The 21,484-nt window shown below is 42.0% G+C and overlaps 1 protein-coding gene across 1 annotated transcript; it reads left to right on the top strand.

The window, feature by feature from the left end:
* The first annotated feature begins 10,138 nt into the window (after positions 1-10,138).
* On the top strand, positions 10,139-20,918 carry LOC141270543 (uncharacterized). The gene is made up of 8 exons (XM_073680600.1): positions 10,139-10,197; positions 10,528-10,619; positions 16,321-16,439; positions 16,569-16,748; positions 16,822-16,945; positions 17,029-17,126; positions 17,325-17,415; positions 19,018-20,918. Exons 1-8 carry the CDS (start codon positions 10,172-10,174, stop codon positions 19,983-19,985), a joined length of 1,698 nt encoding a protein of 565 aa, XP_073536701.1. The 5' UTR covers positions 10,139-10,171; the 3' UTR covers positions 19,986-20,918.
* The last annotated feature ends 566 nt before the right edge of the window (positions 20,919-21,484 follow it).

The following is a 21,484-nucleotide window of genomic DNA, read 5'->3' as shown; positions in this document are numbered from 1 at the left end:
TTTGTCATTTTCGTCTGGTTATCATCCTGAGTTTAATGGACAGACTGATAGAAAGAACCAGGATGTTTTTGCGTTGTTTTGTGGCGGACAATCAAGAGGTGTGATCTGAGTTTCTGCCTCTCGCAGAATTTGCTCTTAACAATCATACATCCTCCTCTGCTGGGTGTTCTCCTTTTTTTTGTTGCACTGAGAGACATCCGCCTTTTGGTTCATTCTCCAAATTGGGGTCGGCGGTGCCGGAGGAGGAGAATTTTTCCGGTGATTTGGAGAGAGTTTGGACTAATGTATATTGTAACCGTCAAGAGGCTAACAAGAAGTCCAAGAAGCATTTTGACAGGAAACGTAAGGAGGTTTTGTTTACTGTGGGTGACATGGTTTGGTTGTTGTGACGCGAGTCACTACACAAATAACAGTCTCAGAAGAGGAGAGAAGAGACTAATATTACTGAAAGAAATATTATATAAGTGCTAATTACTGGATAAATAGAGGGAGGTCAAACAATCCAAAGTCAAGTCCAAGAAAATGGCGCATTACAAAGGGAGCAGACAAAAGAGTAGTCAGATAACAGGCAAATGGTCAAAATCCAGGTAAGGAAAAGAAGTCAGGCTGAGTCAGGCACAGAGCACAGAGAGATCAGTCATACACAGGCAACAGCAAGTGTACAATTGACACTGGGTGAAGGAGCTAGCATGCTTAAGTAGAAGACTAATCAAGGGAAGTGAACACAGATGATTGCAGAAACAACCCAGCAAAACCAAAACAGACTGACAGCCTCCACACAATAGTAACATAGCATACAAGGAAAGTGTGGAGACCATGACAGTACCCCCTCTTCAAGGTCCAAGTCCCTTGAGGAAGCAAGATATGCGAAATGCGCATGGGGGCTGCGTGACAGTCAGGACAGATTTATTACTCTGAGGGTAAGCATGTCTAAACTATAGTTCTGGTCCTGCTATTTCTGCTCCATGCTCGGCTTGTTATCATTATTTTTACAGCCGATTCTCATACACATAGATATATGCACTTGCCACTTTTTCAGATAGTAACACACTTAGTTTACTTTATATCTGAAACTCTGGAACAGAGCTCACAATAGGCAGGACCTTCTCTATAATCACTTTGAAGGAGTATGTTTTCCTAGCAGTGTTAACTATTTCATGACTTGCTGCTCATCATTTTTTTCTCACTATTTACTCTTTACTACTTGTAGTATTCTGATCTATGTGATTTTTCTGCAACTGTCATGCGTTTTTTCTTGTGTCTTTACCGTGAAACCTTTCCTAGATGTACTATATATATATATATATATATATATATATATATATATATATATATACACATTTTTTATATTTTTGATGAAGATTTTTAATGTTATGTACTAATAAAATGGATATTTTTTAATTGACTCACTCTGACAATGTTTCTTTATACTGTGGGATGTTTAGCTCCAGCTTTCTATGTCAGTATTTGCAAGGTCTCAATAGGAGTTTTCCCTAATTAACCCTTTGTATGGCGGCAGTAAATTTAACAATAGTAATATAGCATACAAGGAAAGTGTGGAGACTATGACAGTACCCCCTCTTCAAGGGGGGGCCACCGGACCCCCAGGTCTCCAAGGAAACCGCCGATGAAAGGCCCGGACCAACCGATCAGCCCTCACAGAATGAGCCGGAACCCAGGACCGTTCTTCGGGTCCATACCCCTTCCAATGTACAAGATATTGAAGGGAATTCTGGACCATACGGGAATCAATGATCTTTTGTACCTCATATTCTAAGCTTCCCTCAATAGACACCGGAGGAGGCGGGGGCGAGGGAGACAGAACAGGGGGAATAAATTCCTTCAACAAAGACTTGTGGAACACATTAGGAATACGGAAAGACTGAGGAAGTTGTAATCGGAAGGAAACCGGATTGACCACCTCCGGAATCTCATATGGACCAATGAATCTAGGACCCAACTTCAGCAAGGGTATCTTCAATCTAATATTCATAGAGGATAGCCATACCTTATCCCCCACCTTGAAGGCGGCACCTGACGAGCGTTTCCTATCGGCCTTTTGTTTCTGCCGATGCTGAACCACCCCAATATTCTTTTTAACCTCCCTCTAGATATCCCCCAACTCTTGAATGGTTACATCTACCCCAGGACACCCAGAACTTATCCTGGAAAACTCACCAAAATGAGGATGAAACCCATAATTACAGAAAAACGGCGAGGTTCCTGTGGACTGATTAACCTGACTGTTAAAGGCGAACTCAGCCAGAGGAAGAAAGGTTGACCAATTCTCCTGCTGATCGGCGACAAAACATTTTAAAATTTGTTCCAAAGACTGATTTGTCCTTTCGGTCTGACCGTTAGTTTCAGGATGATAAGCAGAGGAAAAGGACAAATCAATCCCCAACCTTCTGCAGAAAGCCCTCCAAAATCTAGAGACGAATTGTACTCCCCTATCAGATACAATATTAAGAGGAATCCCATGCAATCGTACCACATGAGTAATAAACAGTTTGGAGAGAGTCTCTGAATTGGGTAACCCACATAATAGAACGAAGTGAGCCTGTTTGCTGAATCGATCGACTACTACCCAAATAGCCGTCATCCCCCCAGACAGAGGTAAATTGGAAATGAAATCCATGGACAAATGAGTTCATGGTCTCTCTGGAATGGGCAAAGGAGCCAATTCCCCAGCCGGCCGGCAATGTTGCACTTTTGCGCGTGCACAAGTTTCACAAGCCGACACAAAATCTTTAATATCCCTACGCATAGCAGACCACCAAAAGAGTCTAGCAACTGCCTTCTGGGTGGCAGTAACTCCAGGATGACCACTCAACACAGAATCATGGAATTCTTGCAAAAGGCGTAATCTGAGATACACAGGGACAGACAACTTGCATTCAGGAATATTGGAAGGAGCCAAGGATTGAGCAGTATGGATTTCCACATCCAGCTCAGAGGAAACCATGGCCACAACTATACCTTGAGGAAGAATGGAGGAAGGAGGCTCCGGAGGAGACACAGAATCAAGGCTACGAGACAGGGCATCCGCCCTCACGTTCTTAGACCCAGGTCTGAACGTAATAGAAAAATTAAATCTTGAAAAAAATAAAGACCATCTGACCTGTCTAGGTGTCAACCGCTTAGCAGATTCGATATACGCTAGATTCTTGTGATCTGTCACCACGGTGACCAGATGAATGGCTCCTTCCAAAAAATGCCTCCATTCTTCAAAAGCCAATTTGACAGCAAGTAACTCTCGATTACCCACATCATAGTTTCTTTCAGCAGGAGAAAATTTCTTAGAGAAAAAGGCACATGGTCGCAGATTAGTTAAAGTCTTAGGACCTTGAGACAATACAGCCCTCACCCCAACCTCAGAAGCATCCACCTCCACAATGAACAGCCTCTGGAGGTCTGGTTGAACAAATACAGGAGCAGACATAAAACATTTCTTCAAGTTTTCAAAAGCCCTGACTGCTTCTGACGACCAAACCTTTAGCTCCGCCCCTTTGCGAGTGAGGTCCATAAGAGCCTTGACGATCTGAGAAAAACCTTTAATAAATTTTCTGTAATAATTTGCGAACCCTAAAAAGCACTGCAAAGCCTTAAGGTCGCTGGGTTGAACCCAATCAATGATGGCCTGAACCTTCCCAGGATCCATCTTAAACCCGGAGGCTGACACAATGAAGCCCAAGAATGATATTTCTTGAACAGAAAAGGTACATTTTTCTATCTTGGCAAACAAACAATTATCTCTTAACCTTTGCAGAACCAAACGGAAATGTTTATAATGAATATCCAGATCAGGTGAAAAAATTAGAATATCATCTAAATAAACCACAATAAATCTCCCAATATAATCAGAGAGAATATCATTCATAAAATTCTGAAAGCCCGCGGGTGCATTTGTTAGCCCAAAAGGCATGACGAGGTTTTCAAAAAGACCTTCAGAAGTTAAAAACGCTGTCTTCCACTCATCACCCTCTCGAATACGTATCAGATTATATGCCCCTCTGAGATCCAGTTTGGAAAACCATTTGGCCCCCGAAAGCTGATTATATAGATCGGGGATAAGTGGAAGTGGATAAGTATTTTTAACAGTTATCTTGTTTAATTCTCGAGGCAGGGACGGAGACCTCCATCTTTTTTTTTAACAAAAAAGAATCCGGCGGCAACCAGTGATGAGGAAGGACGAATATGACCTTTCCGTAAACTTTCGTTAATATAAGCCTTCATGGATGCAAGCTCAGGGCCAGACAAGTTATACAACCGAGCTTTGGGTAATTTGGCGTTAGGAATGAGATTAATAGCACAGTCATAGGGAAGGTGAGGAGGTAAGATCTCAGACTCTACTTCCGAAAAAACATCTCCGAAGTCCTTCAGGTATTCTGGAAGACCCTCCAGACTAACGGAGCAAGCATGCACAGATTTAAGACATTTTTCAATACAATGAGGGTCCCATTTGGCAATATCTTTCTGATACCAGTCAATGATCGGATTATGCATGCGCAGCCAAGGAACACCCAACACAATCCCAGCAGGTAAATTGTCCAAGACATAACAGGAGATTAATTCTGTATGAAGTGACCCCACCTTGAGTGTGAACTCCACCGTAACTAACTGAACCAGATTTTTTAGCAACGGTGTTCTATCAATAGCCACAATTTGAATAGAGTCTTCAAGCTTAACTGTCCCTAATCCTAACTTCTGAACAAGTCCCGAATCAATGAAATTAGCCGCGGCTCCACAGTCAATAAAGGCAAATGTTGATAGACACTGTTTGTGAAACAGAAGTTCAGCATTCAACAACACTTTATCGGAGGAGTAAAAGGGTACCTGTAAGTCTGGGTGACCTCCTCGACAATCACCCAGACCTAGGCGTTTCCCGACGGCTTATTCGTTGCAGGTCGAGCCAGGCAATCCTTTAAGAGATGTCCAGTTTGGCCACAATACAGACAAACTCCAAGTTCCAGATGGCTTCTCCTCTCCTTAACCCTTGAGCTGGCAGCTCCAACCTCCATAGGTTCTACCTCTGGTAAACGACCCAGGACTGGTGGACAAAATGGAACCTCCTGTTGAACCTTGCGTCTCTCCCGCATCCTCCGATCCATGCGGATGCAGAGTCAGAGCGTCCTTTAGAGACTCCGAAAGACCCCTGAGGAATTGGCACCTGAGAGCCGCGTCATTCCAGAGAACCTCAGTAGACCACTGACGAAACTCAGAACAGTAGTCTTCCGCTGTGTGGTTCCCCTGTGTCAGGTTCATGATCCTTGTCTCTGCCACCTTGACCCTGTCAGGTTCGTCATAGATCTGTCCTAAAGCGTCAAAGAAAGCGTCCACAGAAAGACGTTCAGGAGCAAAAGGGGGTAGAGAAAATGCCCAAGTCTGGGGACCCCCTGCAGAAGTGACATTATAATTCCCACCCGCTGTGACTCATTCCCTGATGACCGAGGATGCAAGGTAAACAATAATTTACAACTTTCTTTGAAAGTTCTGAACTGATCTTTCTCCCCCGAAAATTTGTCAGGGAGTGCTATAGCCGGTTCAGGGGGGCTCAAAGATACGTCAGATGGTTCAGAAGTCATGACAGTGGTCGGAGAGGAAAGATTCTGAGGGACAGTAAACGTATCAGAAATCTGGTCTTGTAACTGACCCTGTGAGGATGTCAGTTTGTGTTGTTCCAAGGCCAGATCCTGAACTAACTGATTCGCCACCTGATCATACAAAGTATGTAACGGATCCATAGGTGGGAAAAAGAAAAAATTAACGGTCAATTGTAATTTGACGCGAGTCACTACAGAAATAACAGTCTCAGAAGAGGAGAGAAGAGACTAATATTACTGAAAGAAATATTATATAAGTCCTAATTACTGGATAAATAGAGGGAGGTCAAACAATCCAAAGTCAAGTCCAGGAAAATGGCACAGTACAAAGGGAGCAGACAAAAGAGTAGTCAGATAACAGGCAAATGGTCAAAATCCAGGTAAGGGAAAGAAGTCAGGCTGGGTCAGGCACAGAGCACAGAGAGATCAGTCCTACACAGGCAACAGCAAGTGTACAATTGACACTTGGTGAAGGAGCTAGCATGCTTAAGTAGAAGACTAATCAAGGGAAGTGAACACAGATGATTGCAGAAACAACCCAGCAAAACCAAAATCGACTGACAGCCTCCACACAATAGTAACATAGCAGACAAGGAAAGTGTGGAGACCGTGACAGTTGTCCTCGAAGAACCTGTGGTTGAGGATTCCCTCCAAAAAACTGGGTCCTTAGTTTGTGGGTCCATTTAAAGTGCTCCCGTCTGCTGTTAGGATGGATGTCCCTACTTCCTGGAAGATTAATCCTGTGTTTCATATTTCCTTGTTGAAAAAGGCTGATGTATCCCCTATCTTTCCTTAGTTCATGTTGCAGATCATAACAACATCTCTGCAGAGAGGAAATATCACCCACACATTGAACATATAGGATTAATTACTAACACTTCAACCTCCATTAAAGTAGGACTCCACATTGAACATATGGGACTGATTAAAACAGGGCAAGTAGAGAGAGAGCTGACACTTCCTTCCACGTTGAAGTAGGGGTCTCCTGCAGTGGCCAGGTAATTACAACAGGGAGATTTGCTGGGAAGAAGACACAAACACCACAGCATGCTGTGGGTTCTGTCAGTTCTCCAAAAGGAGTACCTCCCGCCGCTAAGCTCTGAGCCATTTCCATGACATCAGGTTTAGTAATTCTCTTTTGTTATTCCTTTATATTTTCTGTAATTCTATTTATCATATTGTTTTGTTACCATTTTGTAACATCTTTGTATATTTTTTATAAACACTGCCTACTTTTCTGGATTAAACATATAAAATTTAATAGCTCTGTTTCTCTTGCTCTGTAAATCGCACTCCTGAAGCCATACGCTACCTGTACCGGGTGTGCAATCGGCCATTTTAAACTATTGGTGGTGGCAGCTAGTAAAGGTTCCTTTTTTTTTTTTTATTGTGAAGTTCGCAGTGACCGTACTGGGGTATATATTCCATGCATTGAAATCAGAGGAGTATATACCATACGCTCACTGTGCATTCCCCAATAAACGGCCAGGTACTGGAAGCAGCCGCGGCCTCACCCATCAGTCATCACTCAAATGTGGAAATGTCCTGACAATTGGATGCAGCGGAGTTGAGTATCTTTGAAAATTGGTGGCAAGCAGTGGGATTACAAAGCATTACTGATTCGGATTGAGTAATCATTCCTGTCACTAAAATTATCACGGTCACTGCAATGATTCTGTGCAGAGTTTTGAATATTGAACTTAGTGTTTATTTATTACACCTGGGACAATACTGTACATGTAGCAATTATATTCCTGTCCCCTCTCTTGTTTTTCTGTCCTAACCTTTATTTGGCGAGTGACTATTAAGATGGCAGCTACTTAAAAGAAGCATGAGAAAGCTGTTATGATCTGTTTGTGTGAGGAGCGAGATCTCGATGGGTCCGACAAGATCAAAGAGATGAAGATTTGTGCCTTGGTGGAGGATGATGATAGTTACCAACATGATGTGGCCCCAGAGCCCGGGACCTGTGGAGCACCAGGATGCCAAGTTGTACAACCCCTGGCAAAAATTATGGAATCACCGGGCTCGGAGGATGTTCATTCAGTTGTTTAATGGGTGTTGTGCTCACAGCCCCACACCATGCAGGATGCTTGGCATTTGCCACAGAACACCAGGATTGGCAAAGTCGCCACTGGCACCCTGTGCTCTTCACAGATGAAAGCAGGTTCACACTGAACACATGTGACAGACGTGACAGAGTGGGTCAGTAATGGTGTGGGGCGGCATTTCTTTGGAGGGCAGCACAGCCCTCCATGTGCTCGCCAGAGGTAGCCTGACTGCCATTAGGTACTGAGATGAGATCCTCAGACCCCTTGTGAGACCATATGCTGGTGCGGTTGGCCCTGGGTTCCTCCTAATGCAGGACAATGCCAGCCCTCATGTGGCTGGAGTGTGTCAGCAGTTCCTGCAAGATGAAGGCATAGAAGCTATGGACTGGCCCGCCCATTCCCCATACCTAAATCCGATTGAGCACATCTGGGACATCATGTCTCGCTCCGTCCACCAACGTTGGACCACAGACCGTCTAGGAGTTGGAGGATGCTTTAGTCCAGGTCAGGGAGGAGATCCAACAGGAGACCATCCGCAACCTCATCAGGAGCATGCCCAGGTGTTGTAGGGAGGTCATACAGGCACGTGGAGGCCACACACAATACTGAGCCTCATTTTGACTTGTTTTAAGGACATTACATCAAAATTGGATCAGCCTGTAGTGTGTTTTTCCACTTTAATTGTGGGGGTTACTTCAAATCCAGGCCTCCATTGGTTAATAAATTTGATTTCCATTGATGATTTTTGTCTGATTTTGTTGTCAGCACATTCAACTTTGTACAGAACAAAGTATTCAATGAGAATATTTCATTCATTCAGATCTAGGATGTGTTATTTGAGTGTTCCCTTTATTTTTTTGAGCAGTGTATATATACAGGTGCATCTCACAAAAAGTCCCTTAGTCTGTTTCACTAGGTTCCACAATCATGGGAAAGACTGCTGACTTGACAGATGTCCAGAAGGCAGTCATTGACACTAAGTAAATGCAAAGCAAATTTTGCATTTCATTTGGAAATCAAGGTCCCAGAGTCTGGAGGAAGAGTGGAGAGGCACACAATCCAAGCTGCTTGAGGTCTAGTGTGAAGTTTCCACAATCAGTGATGGTTTGCGGAGCCATGTCATCTGCTGGTGTAGGTCCACTGTGTTTTATCAAGACCAAAGTCAGCACAGCCATCTACTAGGAAATTTTAGAGCACTGCATGCTTCCTTCTGCCGACAAGCTTTTAGGAGATGGAAATTTCATTCTCCACCTGTCCACACTGCCAAAAGTACCAATACCTGGTTTACACATAACAGTATCACTGTGCTTGATTGGCCAGCAAACTTGCCTGACCTTAACCCCATAGAGAATCTATGAGGTATTGTCAAGAGGAAGATGAGACACCAGACCCAACAATGCAGATGAGCTGAAGGCTACTATCAAAGCAACCTGGGCTTCCATAACACCTCAGCAGGTCCACAGGGTGATCTCCTCCATGCCACATTGATGCAGTAATTGATGCAAAAGGAGCCACGACCAAGTATTGAGTGCATTTACTGAACATACATTTCAGTAGGCCAACATTTCGGATTTTAAAAACATTTGTCAAGCTGTTATAAAGTATTCTAATTTACTGGGATGATGACTTTTGTGTTTTCATTGGCTGTAAGCCATAATCATCAACATTAACAGAAATAAACACTTGAAATAGATCACTCTGTTTGTAATGACTCTATATAATATATGAGTTTCACTTTCTGTATTGAAGAACTGAAATAAATTAACTTTTTGATGATATTCTAATTTTGTGAGATGCACCTGTTTGTATTTTTGCACTTTTTTATTCCAGGTTGCAGCCAGGCCCCTCAGTGCGGGCATTGTAATCTGGGGTGTCTGTTCCCATGGGGTGCACTTGGATAGCACCGGGCAGCCCGCCTAGTCTAATAGTATGGGCGTATCTAATAGGCTGCAAGCCGGATACTGTGCACTACCCTAGTGTGAACAGCTGCCTATACAAGCCTTTTTGTGTGCAAAAATATCAATTTGTGTGCCTCGTACACGCACGGCTCCGCTCTGTACGGCTCGTACACACGCAGCTTTGCTCCGTACACACACGGCTCCGCTCCGTACACCTCGTACACACACGGCTCCGCTCCGTACACCTCGTACACACGCGGCTCTGCTCCGTACACCTCGTACACACGCGGCTCTGCTCCGTACACCTCGTACACACGCGGCTCTGCTCCGTACACCTCGTACACACACGGCTCCGCTCCGTACACCTCGTACACACACGGCTCTGCTCCGTACACCTCGTACACACGCGGCTCTGCTCCGTACACCTCGTACACACGCGGCTCTCCTACATCCACACTGTAAACCCCTCCTGACCCCACACGTTTCCTTCCCCTCATCCAGCACCATGACAACCAGCACAGCAGAGTCCTGCATCCACTGAGGCCCCTGATCATGTGACCCCTGACTCCTCCCCTCCTGTGACCTCATCACAGGTCCTGTGCGCACAGAACAGCCATATATGTGGTGGCGGCTCTGCAGGTGGAGGTATGTGGAGATCCCCCATTATTTAATTCCATTGTTCTCTTCTCCTCTTGGGGGCGCTGCAGTCACTGATACAATCTGTAGTATTTCCTATGATGGCTGCTGTTGCTCAGTGATGATTCCTCTTGGACACAGTCCAGTCGTTCTGTCGTTGTCTCCCCGGTCCTTTCTTACTGTTCTGTCCGTTGTCCGCAGTCACACTTGGCCGTTTTCACGTCATTGGTTATTTTCTCTTATGTGATTGATAAATGATTTGTGTTTTTTGTCAGTTTTTAATTATTTTTCTTTTTTTTTTGCATCCACTTTTCTTCTCTTCTGCTTCCCATTAACCAGTGAAACACGAAGCGCAGGCAGACGCCTCCCGTTTTTCTTTTCATGGGGCTTTCGACTTGAATTGGCGAGTTTGATCCTCAGAAGTTATCAAGGTAGAACGTAGCTCTGGTTATTTTTTGCCGACCATCGGGAGGTCACGGCTTTAATTAGACAATAAAAGCCTATGTGACTGAATTGTTATGGAACGATATCGAGAACTCAAAGTGCAAGAATCAAGTGTTTCTGTATAGCTCCCAGCTGCCCCGATACAGCGGGACTGTCCCAGTTTGAGGGGTCAATCCCGCTGTCCCGGCAGGTCAGAGCTTTGTCCCGACCTCCACTCACTCACTCACTCACTCACTCACTCGCTCTCTGCGCGATGTCTTCTGTACAGCATCTTAATTGCTCTGTAGCTCCTCATCCTCAGGCGGCGAGGCTCGCATCTCTCTGCACGCACTTAAAATAATTAAATGAGCAATTTTCTTCTCATGATTTGGTCTTCCCGGGACTCAAACTCACAACCTCTATCATTGCAGACAGGAGCTAAAGCTATCGACCACAATCTACCCTAACAAACGTGGGAGAATTCTGTTCTCCTGAAGCAGCATTACAGGCCGTGACTAACAGGCAGATTATACTGATACATAGAGATAGATCTGTATATAGCAGTGTATTTCTATGTACAGTACCTGTATTCCAGAGATGAAAAAAAAAAGTCAGATTTTTTCTGTTCCTAAAAAATAATAAAAAGCAGTAACAAAAATATCATTTTTTTTTCTTCATGAGATCTGCTGTCCCTGGAAATCAAACTCTCTACCTCCATTGTTGCAAACAGTAGCTAAAACATTGAGCCACAGCTTGGAGGGGTTGTCTACTAGTAGGACAACGCCTTCTTATACCCCACTCTTGGCCCCAATAAAATAAAAAAATCTTATACTCCCCTCCCATGTCTGCGCTGTTCCCAAGGTGTCGACACTTGCTCTCCCCAGGGCTCCCATGCTGTTGTTGTGACCCTGGCGGACAATCAGCGCCGGCATCACTGTTCCCGCCTACGTACGAATTAAACATGAAAAGGAAGTCCTAGAGCAGCCGCAGCCCGGATTTTGTCTTCATGTTCAATTTGACAGTAAGCAGGGACTGTGGCGCCGGTGCTGATTGGGCGCGTGGCTCACATGTCACAATAGCCGTACGAGAGCCCCGGGACCGCGAGCGCTGCGGGAACTGAACCAGCACGGGAGGTGAGTATAAGCTTTTTTATTTTATCAGGGCCAAGCATGGGGTATGAAAAGGGTGGACATATATGGGAGAATTTTGTATACTTGAAGCTGCAATGCAGGCTATGAACCCATGGGCACATTATACTGGTATGTAGAGATATATCTGTACATAGCTGTGTATTTATATGTCCCTGTATTCTAGAAGGAAAAGAAAAAATATTTTTTTTCTTCCTATAAAATTAGTAAAAAATAATGAAAAACTATTACAATATTGTCATTTTTACTGCACTTTTTTTTAAATAAAATAATAAACATCACAAATCTGCAAATAACAGTTTGTGGTCCCTGTAATCATAAAGACCCGCATAACGCAGTGATCAGATTATTTATGGTGATCTGTAAATGGCGTAAAAAATGATTTCATTGATTTTTTTTTGTTCTCTACTAAATCCATTAAAAAATGTAATAAAAATGTAATGCTGAGACCATGTTCCGTAGCATAAATGCTACTTTTTTTTTACGCTTTTCTTCCTGCATATGTCCGCACCACATGACGCAAAAACAATCTTCTCTGATTATTGCGTATTTGCTGGGTCTTTTATGTGTGAAAACCTTATCACCTTATTTGATGCTGTTTTGATGCAGATGTGAAGCTGAATTTTTAATGTTTTTATTAATAGCACAGAAAAGCTTTGATTCTGCTCTTTAAAACTCGACAACAGGGGTTTTTTACATGCGTTTTTTTCAAGTTTCACATGGAACGTTATTGTGAAAAAAGCACCAAAATCGCAGAGTTCAGCAGCGTCTTTAGACATACCAAGGGCGGAGTTGTCATTAACTTACATCCACTTTGCTTGGACATTTCGGCTGTGTTTACATGTAGTATAAATGCTGTTTTTCTTTCTGTCCAAGCAAATAGGACTTAATTTCATGAAAACTGCGCCACTGTGGTCTAAAGACACTGCTGAACTGTGCGGTTTTGGTGCTTTTTTTTTCTTCTCTGGAAGTTTCTATGTGGAGCCTGAAACAAAGTATGGAAAAAAACTGCAGTTACTTCTTTAAGTGCACAATCAAAACTTTTCTGTCCTGTAAAAAAAACTTCAGGTTCACATTTGCACCAAAAACGCATCAAATAATGGGGAATGGCATAAAATATGCAGCAATATTCAGATAAGATTGTTATTGTGTAGTTTGGTGCGCACAACTGCAGAAAACAGGATTTATGCAACATGTGAACACGGCCTTACAGACACAAAAAAGTCATATCCCGCTTAGTGAACCTTACATAAAAGTGAGAAAGTTCTAGCTGCTCCGGCTGTGAGTGAAGAAACAAAACTTGAGATGAGCAGGACACACAGATGATGTCTCCTCAGTCCTGGATTATCAAAAGCTGCAGCGGGGATGCCAGAAGGCAAGAGATTCACAGCCTTCCATCCAATCGCCAGGTAGAACTGACCTGGACCAGAGTCCCGTGAATCGATCAGCTCATCTCTAATCCCAACCGTCCCAGATACAGCAGACAGTCTCTGATTTGGGTGTATTCCCTGCAGTCACGGGCATTTACTGAATGTCCATCACTGCCACCACCCCTCCTCCTGCTAGAGTAGAAAGAAATAGTAAATGGGCATGACTTGGGGTGTGGCAAGGGGCGCAGCCAAAATTTGCCAAGACTCACTATCAGCACCGCATGATTTATCCCTCTTTCTGTTTTTCAATAATTGGGAGGTATAGTTAAGAACGCAGATTTGTTCAGCACTTAGTTTTCATAGGAATAAAATGGTCGTACTGCAGAGAAAAGAATTTCATAAAGCAGATGCTGGGGGGATCCTGGCTGAAAAGACACTTCATCTCGTTTCTTTGAAAATCTTACGAGATTAATTTTAATGATTTAGTGACCTATATTGGGCCTTAACGATGAAGACTTTTTTTTATAATATATATGTGTGTGTATATATACAGGGTGGTCCAAAAGTAGGTGGACAGAAAGTGTAATAAGGTTATGAAGGGAGAGATTTATCAAACATGGTGTAAAGTGAAACTTGCTCAGTTGCCCTTAGCAACCAATCAGATTCCACTTTTCATTCCTCACAGACTCTTTGGAAAATGAAAGGTGGAATCTGATTGGTTGCTAAGGGCAACTGAGCCAGTTTCACAGATCTAGTTTTCACAGATATATCTCCCCCAAATCTGTTTTCTTTTCAGATAATTCAGATAACACATAATGGAAAGTAATTTAAATACAGATCAAAGAAAATGGATTTTAACAGAGTATTGAAAATCTCAAAATGCTGAAACCGTTAGAGCAAATTAGGTTGAAACATTTGGTACTCAAGCCCCAAAGAGACAAACCATTTACCGCATTCGTGACAAATTCAATGCCACTGGCTCAATCCTTAATGCTCCAAAAACTGGTCGACCCAAAACAGTCTGTACAGAAGATAATAAACAACTTGTTGCTGAAACATTTGTTCAGAGTCCAAAAAAGTCCACCAGAAGAGCCTCTTTGGAATTGGGAATTTCACGATCTTCTACCATGCAGATCCTGAAATCTATTGGGTGGAAAGCTTATCGTCCACGTCTAATTCATGGTTTATTGGAGGATGATCCAGACAGGCGGCTGCAATTTAGTGTTTGATAAATCTCCCCCTTCATAACCTTATTACACTTTCTGTCCACCTACTTTTGGACCAATATATATAATATTATTATACACACACAAATATACAGTGAGGAAAATAAGTATTTGATACACTGACGATTTTGCACGTTTTCCCACCTGCAAAGTATAGAGATGTATGTAATTTTTATCGTAGTTACACTTCAACTGTGAGAGACAGAATCTAAAAATAAAAAACAGAAAATCACATTGTATGATCTTTAAATAATTAATTTGCATTTTATTGCATGAAATAAGTATTTGATCACCTACCAACCAGCAAGAATTCTGGCTCTCACAGACCTGTTAGTTTTTCTTTAAGAAGCCCTCCTACTCTGCACTCATTACCTGTAATAATTTCACCTGTTTGAACTTGTTACCTGTATAAAAGACACCTGTACACACACAATCAATCACACTCCAACCTCTCCACCACGGCCAAGACCAAAGAGCTGTCTAAGGACACCAGGGGCAAAATCATAGACCTGCACAAGGCTGGGATGGGCTACAGGACAATAGACAAGCAGCTTGTTGAGAAGGCAACTATTTTTGACACAATTATTAGAAAATAGAAGAACACAAGATGATTGTCAATCTTCCCGGTCTGGGACTCCATGCAAGATCTCGCCTCGTGGGGTAAGGATGATAGTGAAAAAGGTCATGAATCAGCCCAAAACTACATGGGAGGACCTGGTCAATGGCCTGAAGAGAGCTGGGGACACAGTCTCAAACATTACCATTAGTAACACATTACGCTGTCATAATTAAAATCCTGCCGGCATTCAAGGTCCCCCTGCTCATGCCAGCAGCACATGTCCAGGCTCGTTGGAAGTTCACCAATGACCATCTGGAAGATCCCGAGGAGGCATGGGAGAAGGTCATGTGGTCAGATGAGACCAAAATAGAACTTTTTGGTATAATCTCCACTCGCTGCTCCACTGTTTGGAGGAAGAAGGATGAGTACAACCTCCAAGAACACAGTCCCAACCTTGAAGCATGGGGGGGGAAACATCATACGTTTTGGGGGTGCTTTTCTGCAAAGGGGACAGGACGAATGCACCGTATTAAAGGGAGGATGGATGGGGTCATGTATCACATGATTTTGGCCAACAACTTTCTTTCTTCAGTAAGAGCATTGAAGATGGGTTGTGGCTGGGTCTTCCAGTGTGACAGTGTTTCAACACACAGCCAGGGCAACTAAGGAGTGGCTCCATAAGAAGAATTTCAAGGTCCTGGAGCGGCCTAGCCAGTCTCCAGGCCTGAACCCAATAGAAAATCTTAGGAAGAAGCTGAAACTCCATGTTGCCCAGCAACAACCTTGAAATATGAAAGATTTGTATGGAGGAGTGGGCCAAAATCCCTGCTGTAGCATGGTCAAGAACCACTGGAAACGTCTGACCTCTGTAATTGCAAACAAAGGTTTCTGTATCAAATATTAAGTTCTGTTTTTCTATTGTTTCAAATACTTATTTCATGTAATAAAATGCACATTAATTATGTAAAAATCACACAATGTGATTTTCTGTTTTTTATTTTTGGATTCTGTCTCTCTTAGTTAAAGTGTACCAGCGATAAAAATTACAGACCTCTCCATTCTTTGTAGGTGGGAAAACTTGCAAAATCAGCGGTGTATCAAATACTTATTTTTCCCCACTGTACATAGTAGTTTTTGAATTTATGCTATTTTGGGAGAGCAGTGGAATTTTTTAATCACTTTATCTTTTTTTTTTTCTAGTGAGAGAATATTTTTTCTCATTTTCTACATTAAGATCTTTACATTGTAACAGATGAAAAGTTCCATGAATTTATTTATAACCCAAATATAATTCCAAATGAGAGGACGTAGATATTATCTGTCTGACCTCTTGATCCATGAAGTGCTCAACCACATTATTGCTTTATACCAGAGTCACAGCTCTAGTGATTGTATATTTTATGTAGTTTGTGTTTTAGGTTTCTATAATTTTCCTGACCCGTCAAGGATGGATAGAGACAGGGACAAGATGGAGGGGAGGATATTACACCTCACCCTAGAGATCCTCTTCCGTCTTACTGGAGAGGTGAGAGATTCTGATGACGTCACATTACATCATTCTTATCTATGGGAGTAACAGCTGGACAGAACTAGAGAGGTGAGGACTCTGGAAATGTCTGTAGTGAGATTTATTAATGTGTCTCTCCATAACCAGGATTACACAGTAGTGAAGAAGACCTCTAGTGAGCGCTGTCAGACCCCTGTGTTTGAGGGATGGGGAAGACCCCTGAGCCCAATCACGGGACCTCCACTTCTCCCCCTGATACAGGAGGACATCAATGAGCAGAAGATCCTAGAACTCACCTACAAGATGATTGAGCTGCTGACTGGAGAGGTGACACTGCTGGGAGATTATACAGTAACGCTATGAAGGGATCGGAGGATGACTGTATCATTGTATGTGTCAGGTTCCTATAAGGTGTCAGGATGTCGCCGTCTATTTCTCCATGGAGGAGTGGGAGTATTTAGAAGGACACAAAGATCTGTACAAGGACGTCATGATGGAGGTTCCCCAGCCCCTCACATCACCAGGTAATAGACAGGACAAAATACACACTGCCTATAATTATCTGTATGTAAAGAATGAATTCAGTCCCTGTATGTGTTTCCACCAGTTCTAGCCAGTAACAGGACAACACCAGAGAGATGTCCCCGTCCTCTTCTTCCGCAGGACTGTAAACAAGAAGATCACAATGTTCCTCAGGATCATCAGGTAGATGGAGAGAAGGTGACATGATATCTGCCCTCTGATGTGTAGACAGCTGTGAAGGTCTTGTGTTTGGTCTTGTTTTATCCACTAGTATTATATGTTTTATACTTGTGTAATGAGAACGGTGGAGATGGCAGGATTAGAGCTGATCATAGATGTGACTTCTCCATCTGTCGGTGACTTGTACAATATTTGTTTCAGGGTGAAGATCTGACCCATATTAATACTACAGAGACATATGTGAGGGGTGATGAGCGATGTAAAGAGGAGATTACTACAGATAACCGCCCAGGTGAGTAATAACCACTAAATACAGAGAAGTCAGATTCTTCTTATTCGCTTTGTGGAATACAATTCATTAACTACAGTGGTTTTAGGCTGTAAAGCACCATTTAATTTTTGTTTTCTGTGACGACCAAGAAAATTGTACCCATATGGGACACACCAGATAGAGAAGCAGATACCAAGACAACAGAAGAGTGAAGAGCTTTTTATATTGATAGATTTTTGGCCATTTAAGTTTGGTTATCGGTCAGGAAATTAAGTTAGCGTAAAATCTCTCTAAAAAAAAAAAAAAAACCCTGCTTGGGTTGTTTTCTTTCAATTAGGTATACCCAACATAGTTTTTTTTCATTTATCTATAAGGATAATCCATCTACAGTAAACTACACACCCACGGCACTAATTATATATCTCACAGATATCTATCTGTCTATATCTTTGCACATCTAACACCTAAACATTTTATATTCTGCATTCTATTCCGTTACGTGTAACACAGATGACACACGGATGTCACACTTTTTGTCATCCGGGTGCACATGTGCGGAACTATTGTCTTCCGTGTTGCCAGAAAAAAATAGACATGTCCACGTGTACGTCACATGGACATGTGCGCAGCCCCATAGATTATAAAGGGCGTGCCTGTGTTAGTCTCTACGGTACGTGTGAAAAATGACACATGTACAGGAAACACTGAGGTGTGAAGGGGGCCTAAAAGCAACTTCCCAGAGTGATCCCACTAGTCAGAATAGAAGTTATGTGAACCAGAAGTGGACTGGAGCGGCGCTGAACAGCGATCGGTGAGCATATTACCGCACTTGCACTACATTACATATACAGTGCCTTGAAAAAGTTTTCATATCCTGTAATGATACATGGATTTCAAAATATTTAAAAAATATCAATCTGAAAATTGTGAGTGCAGTTGTATTCAGCCCCCTGTAGTCTGATGCCTTTAAATAAAATCCGGAGTGACCAATTTTCTCCAGAAGTCACATAATTAGTAAATCCACCTGTGTGTAATTTTTTCTCAGTATAACTACAACTGTTCTATGAAGGCCTCTGATTTGTTTGAGAACACTAAGGATCAAACGGCATCATGAGAACCAATGAACACAACAGACAAGTCAGGGATAAAGTTTTGGAGAAGAGTAAACAAGGTTATAAAAAAAAAAAAAACACTGCTCAAGTTCTCAAGATCTCATGGAGCACTGTTCAATCCATCATCCAAAAATATAAGGAGTATGGCACAACTGCTAACCTACCAAGACATGGCTGTCCACCTAAACGGACACCCCAAGAAAGGAGAGCACTAATTAGAGAAGCAGCCAAAAAACCCTTGGTCACTCTCACGAGGAGCTGCAGCAATCGACAGCTCAGGTGGGAGATTTGAAACATTTTAGGATGAATTAAATACAAAAGTCAATAACTTCTATGCCTATTAAATTGTGATCTGTCACATCTGTCTTCATCAGTTAATGTTAATAAGTAGACACCTGACTACATGACTTGCAATTCTTGTTAACATTTTTATATAGAAATTGTGTAAAAAAAATCAATATAATTTCAAAGCGATTTATTTAAAAAATAGTGAAATTTAGTTTATTCTTAGCAGATGACTATGCTGGGAGCCAACAAGGACATCAAATATCTTCAGATCTTAAAGCAAGTGATCAAGGAATCACACATGATGCATATGAAGAGCACACCATTATCCCGTATGAAAACTCAGCACTTCACACCAAAGATCTGTCATCTGGTGCTTTTCAGTTGATCCTATCTTCATCTCAGATTGTGAAGCAAAATCCAAGAGTTCATACAGGAATTAGGCCATATTCATGTTCAGAATGTGGGAAATGCTTCAACCATAAATCCGATCTTGTGACACATCGACAAATTCACACAGCGGAAAAGCCATTTTCATGTTCAGAATGTGGGAAATATTTTAAGTGGAAATCAAGTTTTGTTGAGCATCAAAGAACTCACACAGGGGAGAAGCCTTTTTCATGTTCAGTATGTGGGAAATGTTTTAGCCAGAGATCAGTTCTTATTAGACATCACAGACTTCACACAGGTGAGAAACCATTTTTATGTTCAGAATGTGGTAAATCTTTTAAACAAAAGGCAGTTTTAGTGGCACATCAAAGAAGTCACATAGGGGAGAAGCCATTTTCATGCTCAGAATGTGGGAAATGTTTTACCCAGAAATCGCATGTTGCTATACATCAGAGAGTCCACACAGGAGAGAAACCATTTTCTTGTTCTGAATGTGGGAAATTTTTTGGCCAGAAATCCTCTTTGGTTACACATAAGAAAAGTCACACAGGAGAGAGACCATATTCATGTTCAGAATGTGGGAAATGTTTTAAGTGGAAGTCAAATCTTGTTGAACATCAAAGAACTCACACCGGGGAGAAGCCTTTTTCATGCTCAGAATGTGGGAAATGTTTTAGCCAGAAATCACTTCTTTTACGACATCAGAGAATTCACACAGGAAAACTATTTTCATGTTCAGAATGTGGTAAATCTTTTAAACGGAAGGGAAATTTAGTTGCACATCAAAGAATTCACACAGAATAGAAGCCATTTTTATGCTCAGAATGTTTAAAAAATGTTGCCAATAAATCACAAGCCATATTCATGTTCTGAATGTGGGAAATCTTGTTCTCATAAATCAGATTTTAATAAATATCAGAGGAGTAACAGAGGGAAGAAGCCTTTCTTTATGTAGCACATGTGGAAAGTGCTTCAACTACAACTCTGATATAATTGTACATTAAGAATCTCACAGAATACAAGACAGTCATGTGGAGAATGTGAGAAATATTTTACTTAGATATCAAAGAACTGTATCGTCTGTCTGAGGCCACAGGCTCAAAGTTCAAAAAGGCTACTTCGGACAGACTTAACACAAACCACTCCGACTAGCACATTCCAGAGCAACTCCAACATCCATTAACCCCTGTATAGGGATCTGGACTTACAAAGGGGTCCAGTGGATTGTTACCTACGTAAAGGCTTCCTTCCAGTGGTGCGAAGCAGAGGCAGGAATGGTCGCCAAGCAGGGTCAAAACCGAGTAGTTACGTAAAGAACAAAATCAGGATCTGTACGTATAGTCAGAAAACATAAGCCTAGGTAAAAACAAGGATAAATGAAACAACAAGGAATTAACAGACAGGGCTGAACCAGAGACGCACAAGACTGTATCTGGCAGCTTCCAGCAGTAAGCTGGAAAATAAAGTAGGGTGTGGTGCTCACCAATTGTTTGGAGCAATGAGCTGATAACTCCATGTGATTACTGATAGCAGAAAATGACCAGCACATCCAAACTAGCGTGAAGGAGCCAACTAAAAAAAATTAACTATAGAAAACAATTAAGTTGCACCTTGAATTGCTAAGAATGATTACTCTAGAGCATTGAAACTGCATTACTGCCATAGAAAATAGTAAAGCGCTACATAATGTATATATGAAATATTGGAAAAATTAAACTAATAATATGAAAAATTACAGTAATAAAGAAGGTACTTGGCGCATAGATTGGCCAATATATTATGTGTGCCCATCAGCCAACGTCAAGGCGTCCTTCATTGTTGGGTCCCTGTCCTAATATGTCACCTCTCCTGGGCGAAAAGCCTACAATTTCTGAGGCAGGAATGAACCGACTAACTACTTAAAATCAACTGAGGCTGATGGTAGTGGGAGTGCACATGTCAAAAAAAGTGCAACTTAATTGTTTTCTATAGTTACATTTTTTTAGTTGGCTCCTGTTCACACTAGCTTGGATGTGCTGGTCATTTTGTGCTATTTGTATCAAATCCTTTTTTAACATGTGCACTCCCATCAGCCTCAGGTGATTTTAAGTAGTTAGCTGGTTCATTTCTGCCCCATAAATTGAAGGCTTTTTGCACAGGAGAGGTTACATATCAGGACAGGGACTCAACAATGAAGGACGTCTTGACATTGGCTGTTGAGCTCACATATATTGGCCAATCTATGCAGTAAGTACCTTTTTTTACTGTAATTTTTCATATTAATATTAGTTACATTTTTCCAATATTTCATACATACATTATGT

Source organism: Phyllobates terribilis, unplaced genomic scaffold (genome assembly GCF_046119375.1).
Source record: "Phyllobates terribilis strain yellow unplaced genomic scaffold, ASM4611937v1 Scaffold_5__5_contigs__length_657084704, whole genome shotgun sequence".
Taxonomy (NCBI): Eukaryota; Metazoa; Chordata; class Amphibia; order Anura; family Dendrobatidae; genus Phyllobates; species Phyllobates terribilis.
The sequence above is the reverse complement of the archived record's forward strand: the minus strand, read 5'-3'. Positions and strand labels throughout refer to the sequence as shown.

What these genes read in the sequence shown, in the direction of transcription:
- LOC141270543 (XM_073680600.1), top strand. Translation starts at nt 10,172, where the DNA reads ATGTGGTGGCGGCTCTGCAGGTGGAG. An exon ending in TTGAGCTGCTGACTGGAGAG is followed by an intron (nt 16,749 to 16,821) that starts GTGACACTGCTG and finishes TGTATGTGTCAG; the next exon opens with GTTCCTATAAGGTGTCAGGA. An exon ending in ATGTTCCTCAGGATCATCAG is followed by an intron (nt 17,127 to 17,324) that starts GTAGATGGAGAG and finishes TATTTGTTTCAG; the next exon opens with GGTGAAGATCTGACCCATAT.